General features: G+C 37.4%; 8 protein-coding genes across 8 annotated transcripts; 4 read left to right on the top strand and 4 right to left on the bottom strand.

The window, feature by feature from the left end:
- Positions 1–313: 313 nt before the first annotated feature.
- Positions 314–2,293, top strand: RHIMIDRAFT_245643 (HCP-like protein; the record flags this gene model as incomplete). The annotated part of the gene is made up of 2 exons (XM_023610225.1): positions 314–2,072; positions 2,130–2,293. The coding sequence occupies 2 exons, from the start codon at positions 314–316 to the stop codon at positions 2,291–2,293; spliced, it is 1,923 nt and encodes a 640-aa protein (XP_023463651.1).
- A 249-nt stretch (positions 2,294–2,542) lies between these two features.
- Positions 2,543–2,833, top strand: RHIMIDRAFT_240058 (uncharacterized protein; the record flags this gene model as incomplete). Its single annotated transcript, XM_023609298.1, has 2 exons — positions 2,543–2,680; positions 2,726–2,833. The coding sequence occupies 2 exons, from the start codon at positions 2,543–2,545 to the stop codon at positions 2,831–2,833; spliced, it is 246 nt and encodes an 81-aa protein (XP_023463650.1).
- A 135-nt stretch (positions 2,834–2,968) lies between these two features.
- RHIMIDRAFT_240057 (uncharacterized protein) lies at positions 2,969–3,640 on the bottom strand (the record flags this gene model as incomplete). Its single annotated transcript, XM_023609297.1, has 1 exon — positions 2,969–3,640. One exon carries the CDS (start codon positions 3,638–3,640, stop codon positions 2,969–2,971), a length of 672 nt encoding a protein of 223 aa, XP_023463649.1.
- A 54-nt stretch (positions 3,641–3,694) lies between these two features.
- Positions 3,695–6,025, bottom strand: RHIMIDRAFT_261319 (uncharacterized protein). Its single transcript, XM_023611522.1, has 6 exons — positions 5,745–6,025; positions 5,079–5,695; positions 4,930–5,024; positions 4,369–4,875; positions 4,130–4,312; positions 3,695–4,076 (listed from the first exon to the last, which is right to left on the bottom strand). The coding sequence occupies exons 1-6, from the start codon at positions 5,945–5,947 to the stop codon at positions 3,768–3,770; spliced, it is 1,914 nt and encodes a 637-aa protein (XP_023463648.1). The 5' UTR covers positions 5,948–6,025; the 3' UTR covers positions 3,695–3,767.
- A 35-nt stretch (positions 6,026–6,060) lies between these two features.
- On the bottom strand, positions 6,061–7,109 carry RHIMIDRAFT_261317 (4'-phosphopantetheinyl transferase; the record flags this gene model as incomplete). The annotated part of the gene is made up of 5 exons (XM_023611521.1): positions 6,061–6,331; positions 6,383–6,541; positions 6,598–6,750; positions 6,811–6,996; positions 7,053–7,109. 5 exons carry the CDS (start codon positions 7,107–7,109, stop codon positions 6,119–6,121), a joined length of 768 nt encoding a protein of 255 aa, XP_023463647.1. The 3' UTR covers positions 6,061–6,118.
- RHIMIDRAFT_293907 (uncharacterized protein) lies at positions 7,094–8,287 on the bottom strand (the record flags this gene model as incomplete). The annotated part of the gene is made up of 2 exons (XM_023614029.1): positions 7,094–8,052; positions 8,120–8,287. 2 exons carry the CDS (start codon positions 8,285–8,287, stop codon positions 7,153–7,155), a joined length of 1,068 nt encoding a protein of 355 aa, XP_023463646.1. The 3' UTR covers positions 7,094–7,152.
- A 635-nt stretch (positions 8,288–8,922) lies between these two features.
- RHIMIDRAFT_261315 (uncharacterized protein) lies at positions 8,923–10,349 on the top strand. Its single transcript, XM_023611520.1, has one exon. The coding sequence runs from the start codon at positions 8,974–8,976 to the stop codon at positions 10,255–10,257; it is 1,284 nt and encodes a 427-aa protein (XP_023463645.1). The 5' UTR covers positions 8,923–8,973; the 3' UTR covers positions 10,258–10,349.
- Positions 10,350–12,100: 1,751 nt separating this feature from the next.
- Positions 12,101–12,331, top strand: RHIMIDRAFT_192918 (uncharacterized protein; the record flags this gene model as incomplete). The annotated part of the gene is made up of 1 exon (XM_023605983.1): positions 12,101–12,331. A coding segment is annotated over one exon (231 nt), but the record flags the coding sequence as incomplete, so codon positions are not given.
- Between the last annotated feature and the right edge of the window lie 6,168 nt (positions 12,332–18,499).

The raw sequence follows: 18,499 nt of genomic DNA, 5'->3' as shown, positions 1-18,499 counted from the left end.
TTTCTTCCCCTCACTCTCCTCTTCCTCTCCTTTTCAATTTATCTCCATCTCAACCAGGTACAGTAACATCTTTATTCTTATCTTATACAGAGTAATAAAGATAAAAGGGAAGGGAGAAAAGGTAAACCTAAAAGCTCTTTCTAAATCACATAAGACCATTTTTTTTTTTTTTCATTATAAATTTCAATTTGTACCTGTTCAGGCTTTTCATCCCCCGCTTATTGTTTCTTTTTGTGGTTCCAAAAGATGTTTCTCTGGTTGCGTGGGTTTTTTTCTTTTTTCTTTTTTCTTTGCTTTTCTTTTAATTAAAAGAATGCCTCATTTACTTCCACTTTCTCACTTGCTGTCAAGGTCAAAGACAGTCTTGATCAAGTTACAAAATAAAAAAAAGAAAACGACAACAACGACAGCAGATTACTTTTATAAAAAAGGCAATCGATATCTATTTGGCATAGACAAACATACGAAATCAGAACACTTGGCTTTTGTTTGTTATGCCAAAGCAGCTTCTCTTGGACACACACGATCAGAAGGAATCATTGGATTCTGTTATGAGTTTGGAATAGGTGTCAAAACAGACTTTGTTCAATCCGAATATCATTATCAGTTAGCCGCTAAACGGTACCAGGACGGTTTGAGTATGGCACGATTAGCCTTTCTTAGAAAATATGGACGTCCTAATGTAAAGATTGATCGAGCAGAAGCCGAAGAGTGGACAGAACGTGTTAGGCATCAGCCGAGTGCCGTCCAATGGATTGTGGAAGCAGCCACGTTGTATCATCACCCTGCTGCACAGTATGCACTCGGTGTTTGCTATCATGACGGCATTGCCCTTCAGAAAGATGAGCATGCTGCCTTTCATTGGTATAAGGCAAGTGCCGAGCAAGGTCATGCACGTGGTCAAGGTATCCTCGGATACTGCTACGGCGAAGGCTTCGGCGTCAAGAAGAATGAAGTTGAAGCAATGAAATGGTATAGACTGTCTGCAAGTCAAGGTGAAACAGTGGCCATTTATAATATTGGATACTGCTATGAGGAAGGCATTGGTGTTGAAAAAGATGTGCACGAGGCAGTCAAATGGTACAGACTGTCGGCTGAACAAGGAAATGCCTTTGGTCAGAACTCTCTTGGCTATTGTTATGAAGATGGTATCGGCGTTAACGTCGATTATGAAGAAGCTGCCAAATGGTATAGGCTATCTGCAGAACAAGGCTATCCCTGGGCTGAATGTAACTTGGGATACTGCTATCAAAATGGCATCGGTGTCGAAAAGAATGATGTCTTGGGTGCTTACTGGTATAGAAAGGCTGCCTTACAAGGTCATGCCAGAGCCCAACATAACCTTGGATTCTGTTATCAGAATGGTATTGGTACAGAACGTAATGAAAAAGAAGCTGTCAAATGGTATCGACGCTCTGCAGAAAGAGGCAATATCTTTGCTTATCATTCTCTTGGTTATTGCTATCAAAATGGTGTTGGTGTTGACGTGAATGAGCAAAAGTCGTTCTTTTGGTATTATTTAAGTGCAGAAGAAAATCACCCACCTGCTCAGCTGTCTCTGGGATACTGTTATCGAAACGGTATCGGTGTTGACAAGGATGAAGCAGAGGCAGTGAAATGGTTCAAAAAGAGTGCTGAACATGGTAATGCGCTTGCACAAAACTCACTTGGCTTTTGCTTCGAAGAAGGCATCGGGCTGAAGAAAGACCCTGTACGAGCAGCTTATTGGTATCATAAATCAGCCCAGCAAAATAACCCGTGGGCACAGTGTAATTTAGGATTCTGTTACGCCAATGGAATAGGAGTACAAAAAGACAATACAAAGGCAGTCGAATGGTATCGCAGAGCAGCTGAACAGAATCATGCACGTGCATTAGACAAACTAGGCATGCATTTTCAGCATGGATTAGGAGTTGAACGTAACCTGGAAGAGGCATTCAAATTATTCAAGGCAGCAGCAGAACAAGATCACATCTCTGCACAGTATCACTTGGGTAATTGCTATGAAAGAGGCATTGGCTGTGAAATAGACTTACGACAGGCCATTTATTGGTTTGAACGTGCTGCTTTGGGTAAGTGAACAATAATCATACTTATTTGCTCTGTTGCTCACACGTCTTGTCATATAGCTGGTTGTCGTAGCTCACATGAGAGGCTTCGAGTGCTGATCGTCAGAGAATGCTTTTTATTATCACCTGATGGAGTATCAATGTCATCTTCATTGGCCAACATTAATGAAGAAGATTTGATTTACTGTGGATTTATCATTGGTCACAGTGCTCCTGCTGCATAACTCATCATCCTACACACACACAATTGCGCATTTATAATAACTGTAAATTACACATTCTATACCACCGTTATTTTAAAGTACCGTTTATTTTACTATTAATTTTTTTTCCCTTTTTTTTTTTTCATAATAATAATCATTACTACAATAATAAAGCATGTCATTTGAATCTAAGGTAGAATAGGAACTATATAGTCTTTATAAATATAAGGTATTAAGGTTGAGCAGGTCAAGGATATTCAATCAAAGTCAATGTCACCTATGGATACTTATCTATCCCAACAAGTCTATTCTGATCTTGTTTTGACAAAGAAATGGAAACACGTTAATTATCAGTTTATAAACCAATTACAAACATGTATCTTTATGGCTAAAGAACCAGGCACAGAAGTAAGTATGATTGAGCTCAATGCGTCACTTTATTTATATCTTTAGGAATTACTCTACATCCTACCTTTTTCTGAGACCGAATCACTATCATTAAAGAAAATAGCTACCATATTTGATGGTATAAAGAGTGAAATGACAATAGATATCAAGTAAGGCAAACTACATACGGATAGCTTTATTTCATAAACAGAACATTACATTTATATAAATATATAGCAAAATAACACTGGCTATCTGTTCATCAGATTCGACTATCGTGTATTATCACCTACATCAAGGCCTTGTAGCTTAGATAAACCTTCCAGTTCGTTTGATCGTCTTGGATAATGCAATTGAGCTCATCACCAATACAAATAAATTAGATGATCCTATTTCTTGAATGGCCTTTAACGTATACTGTGACCCTGTCTTTTGCCAGTATGCATTCATATGTGCCCATGCATTTCCAAGGGATGCCAACGTCAGCACAACCAGAGCAGACCTCTCTGAGGATTGTCTTCGCTCTTTTAATGCCAGTGCCGATAAAACACCGAGTGCTAAATGCATCACACCCAGTGCACGAAAGGTATCGACAGCAATAGCCGTTGTTTGCTCAATCTGATATCGAAGTGATTTAGACGATGATCCAAGGGGTGAAGCAATATAAATATATCTGTGTGTCGTCTTCCATGGTCGTGCCATGAGTGCTCTTGCTGCAATCAAGTGGTAGATCATATTAACAAGTAATGGTAAATTGTTGTCCTTGAATATAAATTGTATACTACTCTTGATGCAATACTTTGTATGTCCCTTAATAAATGCCCATGTCGACGGATTATCTTGAATTGCTAAAGGTTGGACATTATTAATATCAACTGAAGGAGGTAATGGCTGCTTTGGAAGGAATGTCTGACGTTCTTTAGGTGGAGTTGGCAGTGAATCACTATGACTACTCTTATCCTTTGTTGATTGACTAGACATAAAGTGGGCAATGTAAGAAAAGAAAAGAAAAGAAAAGAAAAGAAAAAAAAAAAAGACAAAAGATGTGGGGTAATCCTTATTTTTCCAATTATGTCATTTTGATAATAAAAATCACATGTCTGGTTTTTTATATATCAAGCATCACTTCTTTTGCAACTGATTCTTCCTTCTTTACTGCCACCAAATAACCTTCTGCTCTCTGATCGATCTCTTCCAGAGCATGCTTCAGTTGACGAACAAAGGACGCGTATGTTTCATTTAGTTCATGCCTCCTTCTCTCTGCTTGTATTCTTGCTTCGCTCGCTTTCAGCTTGGTGTCATACAGCTTCATCCGTGCGTTTTCTAACTCAAGGCTTATCTGCCTCTCTTTCTCTTGCATTGCCTTTTCCTCTTTTTCTAATGCCATTGTCGTCTCGTCATGTTCTTTACGCCACATCTGAAATCAATGTCAGTGTATATACTTTCTCTCTTTCTTTCTAAATGACTTACAAATTCTCTTTCTTCAAGTTCATGTCTTCTCCTTTCTACTATCTGTTGATCCAGATGACGGCTATTTTGTATATCCAATATCTTCTTGTCAATCGCTTCCAACTCTTCTCGTAAGTTGGAGTTCTTTTTGGTTATATCAAGCAATCTTTTGGATAATAGGTCAAAGATGTCATTAAGTTTGGGCTAGTTTTTTTCATGAGATGATTGTCTTTTGTATATCTTTTTTTCCCTCTCCTTACTATAGTCCTTGATTCATAATCCACAGGAAAGTCCTTATTTGGATCATCTGCTGTAGGATCAAACGTGATCTTTAATTGATCTTCTTGGATGTCGATGTCAGGTATAGCAGCCAGTTTAGATATCAACGTATTATGCTCACTGATCAACGTTTCAATTTCATTCAACAGCTCATCATTCTTTTCCTTTTTAGCTTCATATTGCTTTTGAAGGTCCTGTAGTCTTTTCTGTATCTTTGTGTATTCTGTCGATATTGTTTTATTCTCTTCTACAATCGCATTGATCTTTTCAATCGTCAAGCCTTTACTCGTCAAGGCTTCCTTGATCTGTTCGATCTCTGTTTCTATCTTTTTTAATTCTCGTTCAAATCCTTGTATCTGTTTTTCACTGCGAAGTCCAAGTGCTTGACTCTTTTCAATCTTTTTTTGCTTCATTTCACAATAGGCATTAAACTTTTCAATATCGGATTTAAGGTCTGTATTGGTCTTTTTCAAGTGCGCTAGAGATGGCTGAAGATATCATGAGTTTTTTTGTTATTGTTGTATGTATATGCAATAATTTACATGATCTTTGTTATACTGATTCAATTCTTCTAATAGTTTCTTTGAGTTTCGTTTGGACTTTTCCTCCATTTCATCCACCATAGCATCCGTCGCGTCTATCAATTGAGCTTTAGTATAGTGATTTTCGCTTTTTTTTTGAGAGGCTTTACTCAATGCATCTTCTAGTTCCTTATTTGACTCGATCAAATCTCTACCTCCACTCATTTCTTCTGCATAGGCACGACACGCATAAATGAAAAAGATCCAGTTGAAGTAATTCTCGTCAAACATATTATTTTCTACAGACCCATCATCCTCATTATCACCCACATGTTCATGTATCAGCTCACATGACTCTGTCAGCCAATGAAGTAATGCAAGTGATATAGGGTACAAATGAGGCGCACCGATCGATAAAAGCCCTTTGGGAGTGATCATATCAGCCAAGGGACAATGTATGCTCTTGAGTACCCTAGGCAGTTCCTCATGAAAGTTTCTTCCTACTTCCAAATGAGGATCAAACCGCCTCAGGAGATGCTTGACCATATTATGAAACTCGTTGGTAGTGAATGCACGAAGACTACGTCGTATGGATGGTAAATCCTTGGCGTATTCAGTTTGGAATAAATAGCTGGATATCTTTGAAATATAGACCTTTTGTTGATCGAGGTCTTTGAATGGTTTCAAGTCATAGAGAGGTTTTCTTTCATGAGGTGCGTCTGTTGATGTCTGGTTGAATCGAGTGATGAATGGTGAAGGTCCTCCTTCGCTTAAAAGACTGGTTTGACTAGTTTGATATTAAAATATGTAATAAATGATATTGTTTATCAATTTACCTTGATACTATGGATCTATAATCCTCAAAGTCATGTAGAGCTGAAGTATGCTCATTCAGATATTGATCAGGTGTTGGTAAATTGTCCAAAAAGAAGCTCATCCTATAGGCTGTATTTGATGACAACCGTCGTATTTTATTGGATGTTTCTAATAGTGTGTCAATGCTTTGTCTCTTTTGGCTACTTTCAACACCAAAACTCATGATGGATCGTTTGTCATGGTGGTCCATAACTGTCCTTTAAAAAAAAAAGAGAGATCTAAAGAGAGGGACAAGTATAGAGAAAGAGAAAAAAAAAAAAAAATGTAATGTTTCATCATCCGACAACAGCGCGTTTAATGCGCGAACATACGCGTTGATTCCATTTTATTATTATTAGGGCAATAGAGTGTCTAGTTGACAGTGATGAAATAGGTTGGCTTGGTCTGAAGGTATTGGTTCACCAATAAGCTTTGTATTTGTATTGTGAAAGTTGACGATGGATGAATCATTACCTCCACAGCATACAACTGCTATAGCACAAGGATCAATATAAGTCATATAAAAGGACCAAAAGTCAAGCCTTTTGCCTTTGAGATACAATTTGATCTTTTAAAAAAGATAAGAAAACTATGCTATGTAATTACATGATATCGTTACCATATCATTCTCGTTCCTAAAATTCAACTGATCTAATTCCAAAGCAAGGCCAACGCCAATTGCTTTAATATAGCTTTCTTTACATCCCCAAATTTCATAAAAGGTCGAGAGTTTATCATATTTACTATTAGCGATTAAGCTCATTTCATCTATAGTCAACTATAATATAAAACAGATCAATATCACCTTTATTCCTTCAGATAAAACACTATTACCTGTGACTCAAAGGCATGAATGAATTCATCTAATGAATTATTTGAATTATCTACAACAACAACATCCACACCAATGTTCATATCCTTAATGCAACCAAAGATAACCCAATAGCCTTCATGAGATATATTAAAGTCAATGTTATCGTAGTGTTTCTATAATCATGTAAATACACTCTTTATATATATATATATATATATATATACTATATTTACCAAGTATGGCTTCCCACCAGGGCGTCTAGCAAATTCCAACTGTGACCAAGGAACATTAAAGTGTTTAGAGAAATAGTATCTACGTAATAATAAACCACCCAAGGTCAAATGCTGATCTCTAGCAAACTTGAATCTCAACACAGAACTTTGTTCCTCCTTTGGTAACTTTTCTAGTGCTTCCTGAAACTATAATGTTGTTTCTTTATAACCTCCGTTTTTGCTATTTTTTTACTATTAATTACTTTGCTCCCTTCAAAAGCATTCTGAATGTTGAAGCATAATAAATCAGGTTGTGCCATTAAGAAAAAAAAAAAATATAAATATGCAGATAGAGTTTATTTTTTATAAGCGGTATACAAAAGTAATATTGTTCCTGTCATTTCTTATAGACTTGACTTCGAGTGTACACAGTTGTGCTTGTTGAGCATCTGCAAAATAATATCCCTTGTTATTAGTAGGCATAACAACCACAGGCATTCCTTTGTGACGTATATGTGAATCATAAAGAGTTAAACCCTCTTCTTCGGGATGACCTATGTAGTCTTCAATGAGCAATTGATTTTCGTAATCAAAGCATATCCAAGCGATATGATCATTAGTCTGTTGTTCTTCATCAAAGGTAATCAATCGAAACACCCAAATACGATCCAGACTTGTAATCTTGACTCTTTCTGGACTGGCAGTATGCTGCTGTGGACTGGTCTGTTGTTGTTGTATTTGATATAGCTGATTGAGTAGATGCTTTTGCTGATGAGAATCCAATACATCACCTAATATATCATCCTCTGTTGTAGGAATGAATTGTATAGTTGGTTGTGGAGAAGAGGATGCATTTTCGGTTTGAAATTTTTTGACCTTGTTTTTCAATAGCTTAAAAGGATTCATCCATTTTTTCCTTTTATTCGTATTAACAGTAGTAACATGAGGCATGACGGAATGCACTGGTTGTGATGATGATAAGTGTAGTGATGGTTGCAGTGATTCAGACATTAGTGAGTCTGCTCGAGTTGTAAAAGTATTTAGGTCAGCATTAAGCATCGTATTTCTTCGTGTTGTTTCATCGTAATCCTCTTCATCCTCTTCTTGATCTTCTTCTTCTTTATCACTCTCATAATAATCTGTCTCTTTTGGATAAGGCATATGACCATAGACATTTGAATCATCAGCATCATAATATATATCATCATCATCATATTCATTATGATATGAATATGTATCTGTGTAATGATTGTAAGGATATGCCTGTTAATTACAATGAAATGAGTATTTCTTTTTATGTAAAAAACATAAACAAAAACATAGCACTTACTTTCGGACTACTTGTACTACTACCCTGTTTATAATAATAATAAGGATAATCCTTTGAAGTAGACGCGTCATAATAAGTTCGTCTTGCATGAGTGTATCCATCAGGGTAATAGTCTTGGTCGTGTTCTGGGTAATAGTAATAGTAAGGCTGGTATATATCTGTGGCCATATGTATATATATTTTATTATTAAAAAAAGAGAAAGAAAGAGGGAAGAAGGGAGAGGGCAATATAAATGATATAACTTATTGTAACTAGAACAAATTTAGGAAATTACATCAACACACAATTTTCACTGTAGTCTGTAAACAAATCCCCCATCTTTCGAGGATTCAAAAAGTTGGGCTCTACTTTATAGACCTTTTCTTGTCCTTTTGACTTGAATACAGCTTCATTAAAGTCAGCTACATCCTCCACTGAATCAAACACGATATTTATATTCGCTATAAGACAAGTGTTATTATTTCATACCAGTTCATCTCTTTTTAACTACTTTGTTTAACATTATGCTCTTTTGCTATAGCTAATTTCTTATCGTGTTTTAAACCAAGAGCATCTTTATAAGCATGCGATTTCTCCTTGAATGGATACATTTTTGAATTGAAGAACAAAAAGAAGATATAGGACGCTGTTATATATACAGATGAACAATGAAAAGACGCTTGTTTTTAATTCTCCACCTAAATTAGAAATTTATGCTTCCAGGAAACATTTCCTTTCATAATTTTCCGTTTATTCACAAACTGACGGGGTGTGCAACCTTCAATCTTGAATTAATTTGCGATTTAGAAAAGACAATTATGCGCTCTCTCTCTCTCTTTTTTCCTTTTTTCCTTTTTATATTGTAAAGTTCGATATGAACAGTAAACTATCGGAGAAATGGAAACGACCTCGTGTTAAAGGACCGATAGCGTTTTCAATAAAGCGGAAAAGACAGGAACGATCAGAGATCAGAAGGAATGTTCCCGAGCTCAAAGAGATGGATGAAGAAGAAGAAGAGGAAGTAGAGGAGAACCTATTTACGGATGTAAAAGAAGAAAAGATAGTACTTGATCCAACCATTGTGTTCCCTTACAGCAATAATGGGACTCGAGCGACTACGATCAAGGAAGAGAGCGAGCAATGGGAATCGCTTTTTGATCCACAGTATGCGTTTGGACCCTTTATGAATAGTGTCATGAAGCCTAGTACGACGGATTACTATTACAAGGGCAAATGGCCATTGAATCAAGCAGATATCATGGGCATGGCTCCCAAACAGATGAAAAAGACAAAACATAACAGTGACGATGGTGAGAGTGTATCGCCAATGGACGAATCGTGCTTGTTTTCCATTGTACCAGATCCTCTTTTGCCTGATTTGGAACAACTGAAGCTGTTGTTGACAGATATGGATGATCATGACGAGGATACTCGTAGTGATGGTGAGAGTACAGCTGGTTCTGTAAGACAGATCGGTTTTCTGCCCAGTTCGTCTATCTCGCTGCATACTAGACGTGCAGAGGAAGACGCTAGCTGGGAAAAAAGGCTGAACTTGCTTGATACAATTCAACAAGCTGTGTTTAACGAAGATCTAAACGGAACACGCGAAAATCCGTTCCAAGGGTCAAGAGCAGCACGTATACAGCGTTCAATCCGAGACAAGGCCGAGAGGATCAAGAAGGAGGCATGGGTCGATGTGAAAAATGACAGTAGAGAGAACATGGCTGACGAAGGTATGAAAGAGGACAAGGAATCCAAAGAAAAAGATCTCAAGTTCCTGTCAAGGGTTTCTGGTTTATTTGGTGGTTATCAGGAAAAAACATTTGCTTATGAAGAGGAATTACAAGAATGCAAGCAAAAGAATAGATATTCCTTTCTATACTTTGCCTTGGGGTTTCTCTTCCCACCTTTGTGGATACTCGGCGCCACTTATTCACCCAAGGCATCGCAGCAACAGACGGAGGCAAGTAAAGACATTGATAAAAAATGGAAAAAGTATTCCAGAAACGCCTTGTTCATCTTTCTTTTGATCACTCTCGTCACGGTTATCATTACGGTGATTGCTGAACCTGCCTCCTTTGGGTTCCGAGAGATCATGGGAGATCAAGTCCATGAAGATATTGTCATCTTTGACGGCGAGCTTGTATTAGAAAGTTAACTTGTTGATATAAATAAATACGCAAGAAGCTTAGCATGAATGTGACACGAACTGCATTACCAATAGAATTAGAGTTTTTCTTGACTTTTAAAGATGTACAGTGTGTGTAACAATGAAAGGTACCGAGTAACTGCCATTACTCCTTTGTTTGGTATAGAATCAAGGCGTACTTGATATGGTACTAAATTGCGTGCATTTAAAGTATATAAACATATATAAAAAATCAAGGAGAAAGAAGCATAATGGGTCAAAATGGGTTCACCAAAAAAAGATAGCGATGATGAACTACATCAGGTACAGATATAAATCTTAAATAAAGCTTATCAGACCTCCCCCCCTTCTTCCCCTTTTAAAATACAAGACTTGGCGCAATGGTGGTATTTTTAATAGCTTTATTTTTTAGGGTTCAGTTTTTCATATTGATTTACTTTGAAACGATTAAGGTTTTCCCTGTTTTGATAAATAATTGTTATCCTATGTTTTGACTTACAAATAAACAAGTAATCTAATAAGAATCTACAAGGGTCTACTGATATCTTACTTATGGTTCATCCCATTGTCTTCAAAAGATGAGCTGACAAAATAGGATCCAGGAGAAAGGATAGGGTTACAAAAGAGAAGTAAAGAATGATCTTCCAAGGAGAAGACGGAGTACTTTCTATAAAAAGAAATATTTGAGAACACTGAAACAATGTCCTGATGGATATCATTTTCTATTTATGTTTTCTTTCTTTCTGTTCTCTTTTATGTCTCTTTATTTTTTCACATCAAAGAATACAAAATTTCAACGTGTCGTCATATGTGCTATGAATATGCATTGGGTGCTTTAATATTATGTGTTATTGTTTTATCTGTGTATCCTTCCTTATTCTGGTATTGTCCAAAACGTGCATCTTGTAGGTAGGAGGCTACGGAAAGAGCTTAATTTAGATATTTGTGAAACTTATGCATCATCTCTACCTCTCACAGAGGCTTGTCACTAAGATCTTTCTATTGAGAAGCCGCGTCTATGATACCAAAAGGAGATCTTATAGAAAAGGACATTTCTATTTTCGGGTCACTTCTTTTTGGAGTGAGGCGCATATAAAGATGCCATATGAGTTTAATACTGTCTCTCTCTTTTTCTTTCTTTTCTTTTCAGTCTTTTTCAATGATGCATAGCTACTTTTATCAGAACCCTGTATGCGAGCATAAACTATCGAGTCCCTGTAGTTACGTGAACACGACTCACTTGACTTCGTCACCAATAATCAATCCCCAAAACGAATCTTATTTTTCGCGATCATACAGCAGCCCTCCCATCTATTGTCAAGAACAGTCGTCACCTTATTCTTGCTCTAGTAGTGATTGTCCTACGGAATTACTAGAAGTGTTCTATGGTGATAACCCATCCTATGTACCAACAGATAGAAAGATGGATTACTTTACTCAGCATCTCGATCCTTTACTTTATACTCCTCCTACACCCTTTTGTTATGAGCGTACGTCTGAACAGTTCAACGCACAGTCATTACACTATACACAGGCTAGCAGTAACCATGTACCACTCAGTCACTCATGCATGACAACACCCATCATGCACCACTTGTACTCTGTTACGAGTCAACCAGCGAGACTCCATGACACAGGTGACGCAAATGACAAATATTTTGATGATATTTACAACGACACATCTCAAAGCATCAGGGACCCTTCGCCATGTCAATCCCCCTGTGAGTCAATGGATTTGCAGACACCGATAAGGCTCAAGTCCAAGGGCAAAAAACCGCATGATAACCAATCCACCTTTTCCATCCATGCCAAGGATGAATGCGTCACAAAGGAAGTGCAGGATAATTTCCCTTGCACATATCCCGATTGCCAAAAGACATTTGCTAGACCTTACAATTTAAAGTCCCATATGCGAATTCACTCCCTTGATCGTCCATATGAATGTAAATATAAACCTTGCGTCTGGAAGTTTGCTCGTCCTCATGATCTAAAGCGTCATGAACTTCAACATACGGGCCTAAAGCCTTATTCCTGTCGATACTGTTCTCGCAAGTTTGCCAGAAGTGATGCCTTGAAGCGTCATTGGAAGGTAGATACGAAATGCTCTCAAGCCTTTAAGAATGATCCCACAGATCATAAGTTGCCTGGTCGTGGTAGAAAAAAGGGGTCAAAGCTCAAGAAGGTCAAGGCAATCTAAAGCTTATGATCTATGTATTATTACCATCATGAAACTTATACCCCCTTTCATCATCTTTTCTTTTTCTCTCTCTCTGCTTGTATGCTTTTTATCTTATCTCATTGTAGTAGCATCCCATTTCATATAAAGTTATGCCCCTCGTTTTTTTTTTCTTATGTATTCCCACTCTATTTTATATATGTGTTGTTTGTGTAAAGAATAAAGTTAGATTACCACTTTTGGAAATACGCGTAGATCTGATGCCCATAGCACAAGACGTGTGAAGTTTAAAGGATACTTGCAGTTTCATTGGTAAAAAGACTTTCTTTGCATAAGTTGCGCTTGTATTGCGTAAGCATATCGGAAATGTATTAAACTTTATAGAACTGTGGTATTCTTTACTAAAGTAAAATCATGCATTATTATTGTGCAAAGTAATTAAAGTTTATTATATATTAAATATAAAATAGTCAAGCTGCTATGGTGGCTGAGACGTGGAGATTCAATACCTTTGTTATGTTATTGATGCTTCTGTCCTTTTCTCATAATTCATCTGCTGTTTTAACTTGAAAACATGATCCTAAATAACCAGAATTTTGATTAGTGTTCTCTTACAGTTAAAGTATAGCATTTACTTTTGCGAAGGAGAGCACATTGATAAGCTCTTCAGTGCCTCCTTACTCTACTTGTATTGAGGAAATTGAGAACGAAAAACGCCCTAATTTCCTCAATACAATACAGTTTTTGTTGAACGAGCCTTGTAATGATTAAGGTGAAACTTGGAAATCAATTCCAGCTTCAGCTTATCAAGGTACATTTTTTCAGCTGTACATTGCTTGCCAAATTCGCCTATGCTCTATATTATCAAAAAGACAGGTCAATACTTTTAGGACCCTTTTATTTGATAATATAAAGCTCCCGTTCAAAGGGTATTTAGAATAAGGAAATTTATAGTCAATGATTTGAAAGTCTACTGCATAATTTGTGTCTATAAGCTTGATGAATTTACTTGTGGTTGATTATGATTCTAACTGCTCTGTTTTCTACATTCTTTACAACACCATGTTGTCTAAGGGGTCATCGTCAGGGATCTAACTAGTGGATTTATTCTTTGATGTGCTAATTCTATTGTTGATTACAACGGCCTAGACATGGGTCTGGTTGGGCCGCAGAAGAAGTAAAAAGGGCCCCTAAGATCCAGCTTTGACTTTGCGTCCAAGCTTCTAAAGCTGGTTGGGACAGTATCTCTTCTAATGTATTCAGTTAGATACGGTTAATAATCTAGTGCCTGAAGCCATGTTGTATTCAGCTTACCATTACTGTAAAATTAAGTCGATCACAAACAAAAAAGAGCTAAAAATTAAAAGGAGAGTTTTATGGGAGGCTGCTATTCACATGAAAATGTGGTCAATATTACTGTCATTTGACGTACAGTAAACAAATAGAGAATAAAAAGTTATAAGGATTTATTTCATTAAACACTGATGACTACAGAAGAATTACCAAAGAGCTCTTCCAGAATAAAAGACCAGAACATCACTTTGTAATCTTCCTCTGAATAATTTTTTATTTGTCCATTGGAAAACAAATGCGCCTTGTATATGTTCATACTTAGTCTAAAAAATGAGATACAACCTTTAGTGTGTAATTCAATTTTGGATATTCTACGTGTTCTTACAAGTGTCTGTACACCTCTTTTTGCGATCTTTCGTTAATATTGCAAGGCTTTAAGGAATCTACCCTTTTCAGTTTGTTGGCAATGCTGTTGCTTGAATGCATTATGTTTTTAAGGCTTTGCCAAATTGCATCAGGGATTTCATATTCGTTTTTCATTGACGCAAAGGATGGGTATTCATTGTGTGCGCCAGCGCTACAATCAGTGGCATCATATATGTCATCTCTACTTATACTGCAAAGAATAAAGAATTACTTGGTCAAACAGTTCAACTTATAATGTAAAATTTAAAATTACCAGCTGCGAACTGCCCAGGCATGTATCAAGATGAGCTACTAATGCAGAAGGCAGAACCCTCAAATCCAACTTGGACCTTGCGTCTATGCTCTTGAAACTGTTCGGAACAGTGTCTCCCTAATGTAATTCAGTTAGATACGGTTAATAATCCAATGAAGTCGTGTTGTATTCAACTTACCATTACTGTAAAATTAAGTCGACCACAAACAAAGTAAAAAGAAAGAGTTAAAAATCAAAGAAATGTTTGAGGAAAGAGTTTTATAGGAGGCTGATCTTCATATGAAAATGTGGTCAATATTATTGTCATCTGATGTACGATAAATAAATAGAGAGATTATAAGGTATAATAAGGATTTATTTCATTAAACACTGATGACTACAGAAGAATATACAAAAATCTCCTCTAGGGTGATGACCCAGAACTTGAGTTTGTGGTCCTCTTCCGAGTAGCGCTTGACGTTGCTATTTGTGAAGAGGTTTTGTTTATATAGGTGCATATTGGGGCTTAGTATGTAGTTTAATTTAATCACCGGTATGTACTTACGCGTAACGGAACACCTCCTTCTATGTTCTTTGTTGGTTAGTTGTAGAATTTAGCCCGTCAATTTTTTATACCTCTTTTCGAGACTGACGTTTGATTCCATTATTTCTTGTATCATATTCCAAACCACGCTAAGAATCACATATTCCTTTTTGAATTCTGAAAGTTTTTTTGTGTTTGATTTTAGTGAGGCTCGTGGCCCAACGCTGCTATCTGTAGTATTGAGTATTCCTACTTATCCTGTAAAGAATAAAGAATCACTTAGTCAAACAGTTAAACTTTTAAAGCAAAATCAACTTGTTAATAAAATGAGACTTAAAAAGAGGGAATCCTTGACTGCTGTTTATATACAATGTTGTCATCTGATGTAAATAAATAGAGAAATAAAAGCCTACACTTTATTACAAAAGATAAACAAAGAGAGTAAAGCGTACAGATTTCTTGGCCGTCTATATAATCCTGCTACTCTTCGACCATCCCGTGATTCTTCTCCGTGCAATTCACTATCTTGCCCTCCGGTCCTTTCAGCTCGAGTTTGGCTGAAACTATAGTCTGCTAAAATACCTCACCTCACACGCGCCATTTGGTACAAAATCCTTCATCGACGGATTCCCCACTTGGGCTTCCTACACCATATTGCTCCTGCTAAACCCACTTGTATACAACGATTCCTGTTGGCTTCGCTAAGTAACACTTTAATAAATTAAATGTATATATTGTATAAGTAATGGTTAACATTCATAACAAGAAAGAATACGACATATATCAAAAAGATAATGATAACATTATGACTTTTATTGTTGTTTGCGTAGCTCCTTCGTCAGCCTACTGAGCGGCCATCTACTTTCTTGTCGCTTTCCTTCTAACATCTGTACAGTCTCGGCAACTGTCATGGAGCTCTCCTGAGAAATGCGGTGTATTTCATATATGATGGTCAAACGTCTAGAGTAAAATTAACGCTCTAAGAAAAGTTATTACATATATGTCATTACAAAGAATATTTGATCTAATCAATCTTTTGGACATGATCTCCACGTAGCTCTAAATTGACTGTCAAGCTCCATCGCTGAAGGCGGATCCGGCCGTAAGCACTCAGACCATTCTCTCCAGAGATCTACAACGGTACTGATGTTCCTATCGAGCTGATACTGGTGGGAAGTTGTGTTAGAGCTGGGCAAGACGTTAGTGATTATGGCTGCTGTTGTTGTGCTACTGAGGCTCCATTAGTAAACAATGGGCATGCCTACCTCAACATTTGCATGCCTTGTCTGAGCCCAAGGATGTCATTTTTGATTCCTACAGTAGCTTCAGTTGGGCCTGGCTTTTATTACTGATAAGATTGGACAGTATACGTTGATTTGCGTCCATCTTTGCACTTAACATTTGCAAGTGTTCACTAACCAAAGGTAAAGCCCTGCATACTTTGATGTCGGCTGGTCCTTGTGTGGCTTGTACAGTAGACAAGAGGTTAGCTTCGAATACTAAGAACTCTGGATCGCTGAAGAGAACATTGTTGAAGAATGGATTTTCATGGTGTTCTACACAAAACATTACAGCAGCTTGCAAAATGACCCTTCGCATGGTGATGAGCAGGGACAGGAACGCTTCAGCACAGATTGAATGTTCGCAACTGCGAGATCGTACACGCTCCAGCCACTCGTCCGCCTTGGGGAACATTTTCCTTTGAAGGTTTTCTGGTGGGTAAATATTGCTCCTTGGAAGCCAGTAATCACCTTTATTCCCGAAGAAACCATTGATAATTCGATAGATGAACGAGGCAGCGATGTCAAGTATCAAGCCTCCATGCTCTGCATATTCCAACGACCGTGTCGACGCAGTTGGACTTCTGTTGCTCCGTCTATTTCAGCATGATGAGCTCCACTGCCACGGCCCGGATGGGTGTTCTTGCTTATACTAACGGAACAGGCATCGAAAGAACGGGTGGTTGCTGCGTAATGTGTTGCGTAGGTCAAGGGCTTGTTATAGTATACTCCTTTGGCAATTTCCAAGCTAAACTAGCACATGTTCGTGTTAAAGCAAGAGAAGTCCTCATTCGTTATATGCCATCTGGAAATTAGTTAGTTGAATATAACGTTGTTGCCGACATTCAATCAACTCACTTGTAAAAGAAGTACATAGCTAGCGCGCCAAAAGCACACATGCGATAGTCACAGTGTCGGATGGTACCAGCATACTGGATACACTTCTTGACTGTTTTTCCATGATCCAGATGTAGAATCAGTACGGGACATTCAGAGAATACTTCATCCTTGAATTCTAAAGGGAAAAGGTCGCATAGCTCGATGTCTCTAGTGCTCTTGTCACGTAACAGCATCATACGTTGCATCAGAAAGAGCACTCGGCCCCTGAATGACTTCTCCTTTCCTTCTTTGAAATAGAATATTGATAGCTTGACAAGTTCTTCAGGGGTTTAACCGTCCTGTGCAGTGGGACGAGCGGGACCCTCGTAGCTCTCACGTCTTCGCTGTCGTTTACTATGTCGTCTGTCCTTCAGCCATGCACGCAGAGCAACACCACGGACGCTAGCTTCCCTGGATATATTTCTGGAAAATTGAATTGCATGAAGGTTAACCACCGCCTCGATGTATTGTTGAATAGTTTCCATTTTAATTTCATGTGCGGAGCCATCATCCTTTCGACCCTTCTTTAAATTACCTCTAGGTACAACGACTTTATCAAGAAAACGCAATAGCTTCGCTTCAGTTATAATATAACCATCTTCATAGTGATTTTCTATGCAAAAGTCCAATTGAAATATGAAGTGTAAGCGCGTTCATACCGTGCATCCATATATGACATGTACCATAAAGATCTCCTACTTCTTTTTGTACGCCAATGTAGTATCTCTTGGTCGTTCTTTCTCAAGTCCTAGCAGAGTGCGTTCAAGGATTTCAGCTCCTTTTGTAGCATTTATCACCCTTTAATCGGTAAGGCTAGAGAATGAAGATTGTCCGTTGTACATAATAATGTTAGTTGACTAGTTGTAATAAAAAAGTTGTAGTGACATTATGATATTATTTTATTAATAATAAAGCAAGAAAAATCAGAGGCGAGTTGAAGAGTTTCTGCTTATCTATTTGTTAAAAATAAGGCGAAGAAGAAGAAAGAATCGACCAAGATAATCAGCATCCTTATATGTGATCATCACATTCAAGAAGTGTTAATCTCAACAAAAAGTTATTTAAAGACAAGGACTTTACAAATATGTCAAGCGTCTATCTCTAGTAATGATATAATGTTCTTTCTTTTAAATAAGTAATTGCAACAAGTGTGCTAGAACCTTTGCATAGTAAATATGATCAGAAACCTTAAGCAAGCATTATATTTTCAATTTCCGATGGAGAAGTGGTATTTTATTTGAGTCACAGGCTGTCACAATTACACTGGGTGACAGATTTGTGACCCAGCCAAAAGTTCGTCAAAATACCCTCACTGTACATTCACTCCTGAAAGTGATGGCTGGTATAGCTACAGAGTAGACGCCGAAATGATAAAAAAGAATGAAAACAGATTTCTCAAAGCATATACCAAGAAAACTTTG

Source organism: Rhizopus microsporus (genome assembly GCF_002708625.1).
Source record: "Rhizopus microsporus ATCC 52813 unplaced genomic scaffold scaffold_15, whole genome shotgun sequence".
Taxonomy (NCBI): Eukaryota; Fungi; Mucoromycota; class Mucoromycetes; order Mucorales; family Rhizopodaceae; genus Rhizopus; species Rhizopus microsporus.
The sequence above is the reverse complement of the archived record's forward strand: the minus strand, read 5'-3'. Positions and strand labels throughout refer to the sequence as shown.

Bases quoted from the DNA above. Each gene is read 5' to 3' on its own strand.
- RHIMIDRAFT_261319 (XM_023611522.1), bottom strand. From the start codon at position 5,947: ATGAGTTTTGGTGTTGAAAGTAGCCAAAAGAGACAAAGCATTGACACA. The intron at 5,025-5,078 runs GTAAAGCCTCTC...CTCAATTGATAG, and splicing joins GGAACTAGAAGATGCATTGA to ACGCGACGGATGCTATGGTG. The intron at 4,876-4,929 runs GTAAATTATTGC...TGATATCTTCAG, and splicing joins ATCAGTATAACAAAGATCAT to CCATCTCTAGCGCACTTGAA.
- RHIMIDRAFT_261315 (XM_023611520.1), top strand. From the start codon at position 8,974: ATGAACAGTAAACTATCGGAGAAATGGAAACGACCTCGTGTTAAAGGA.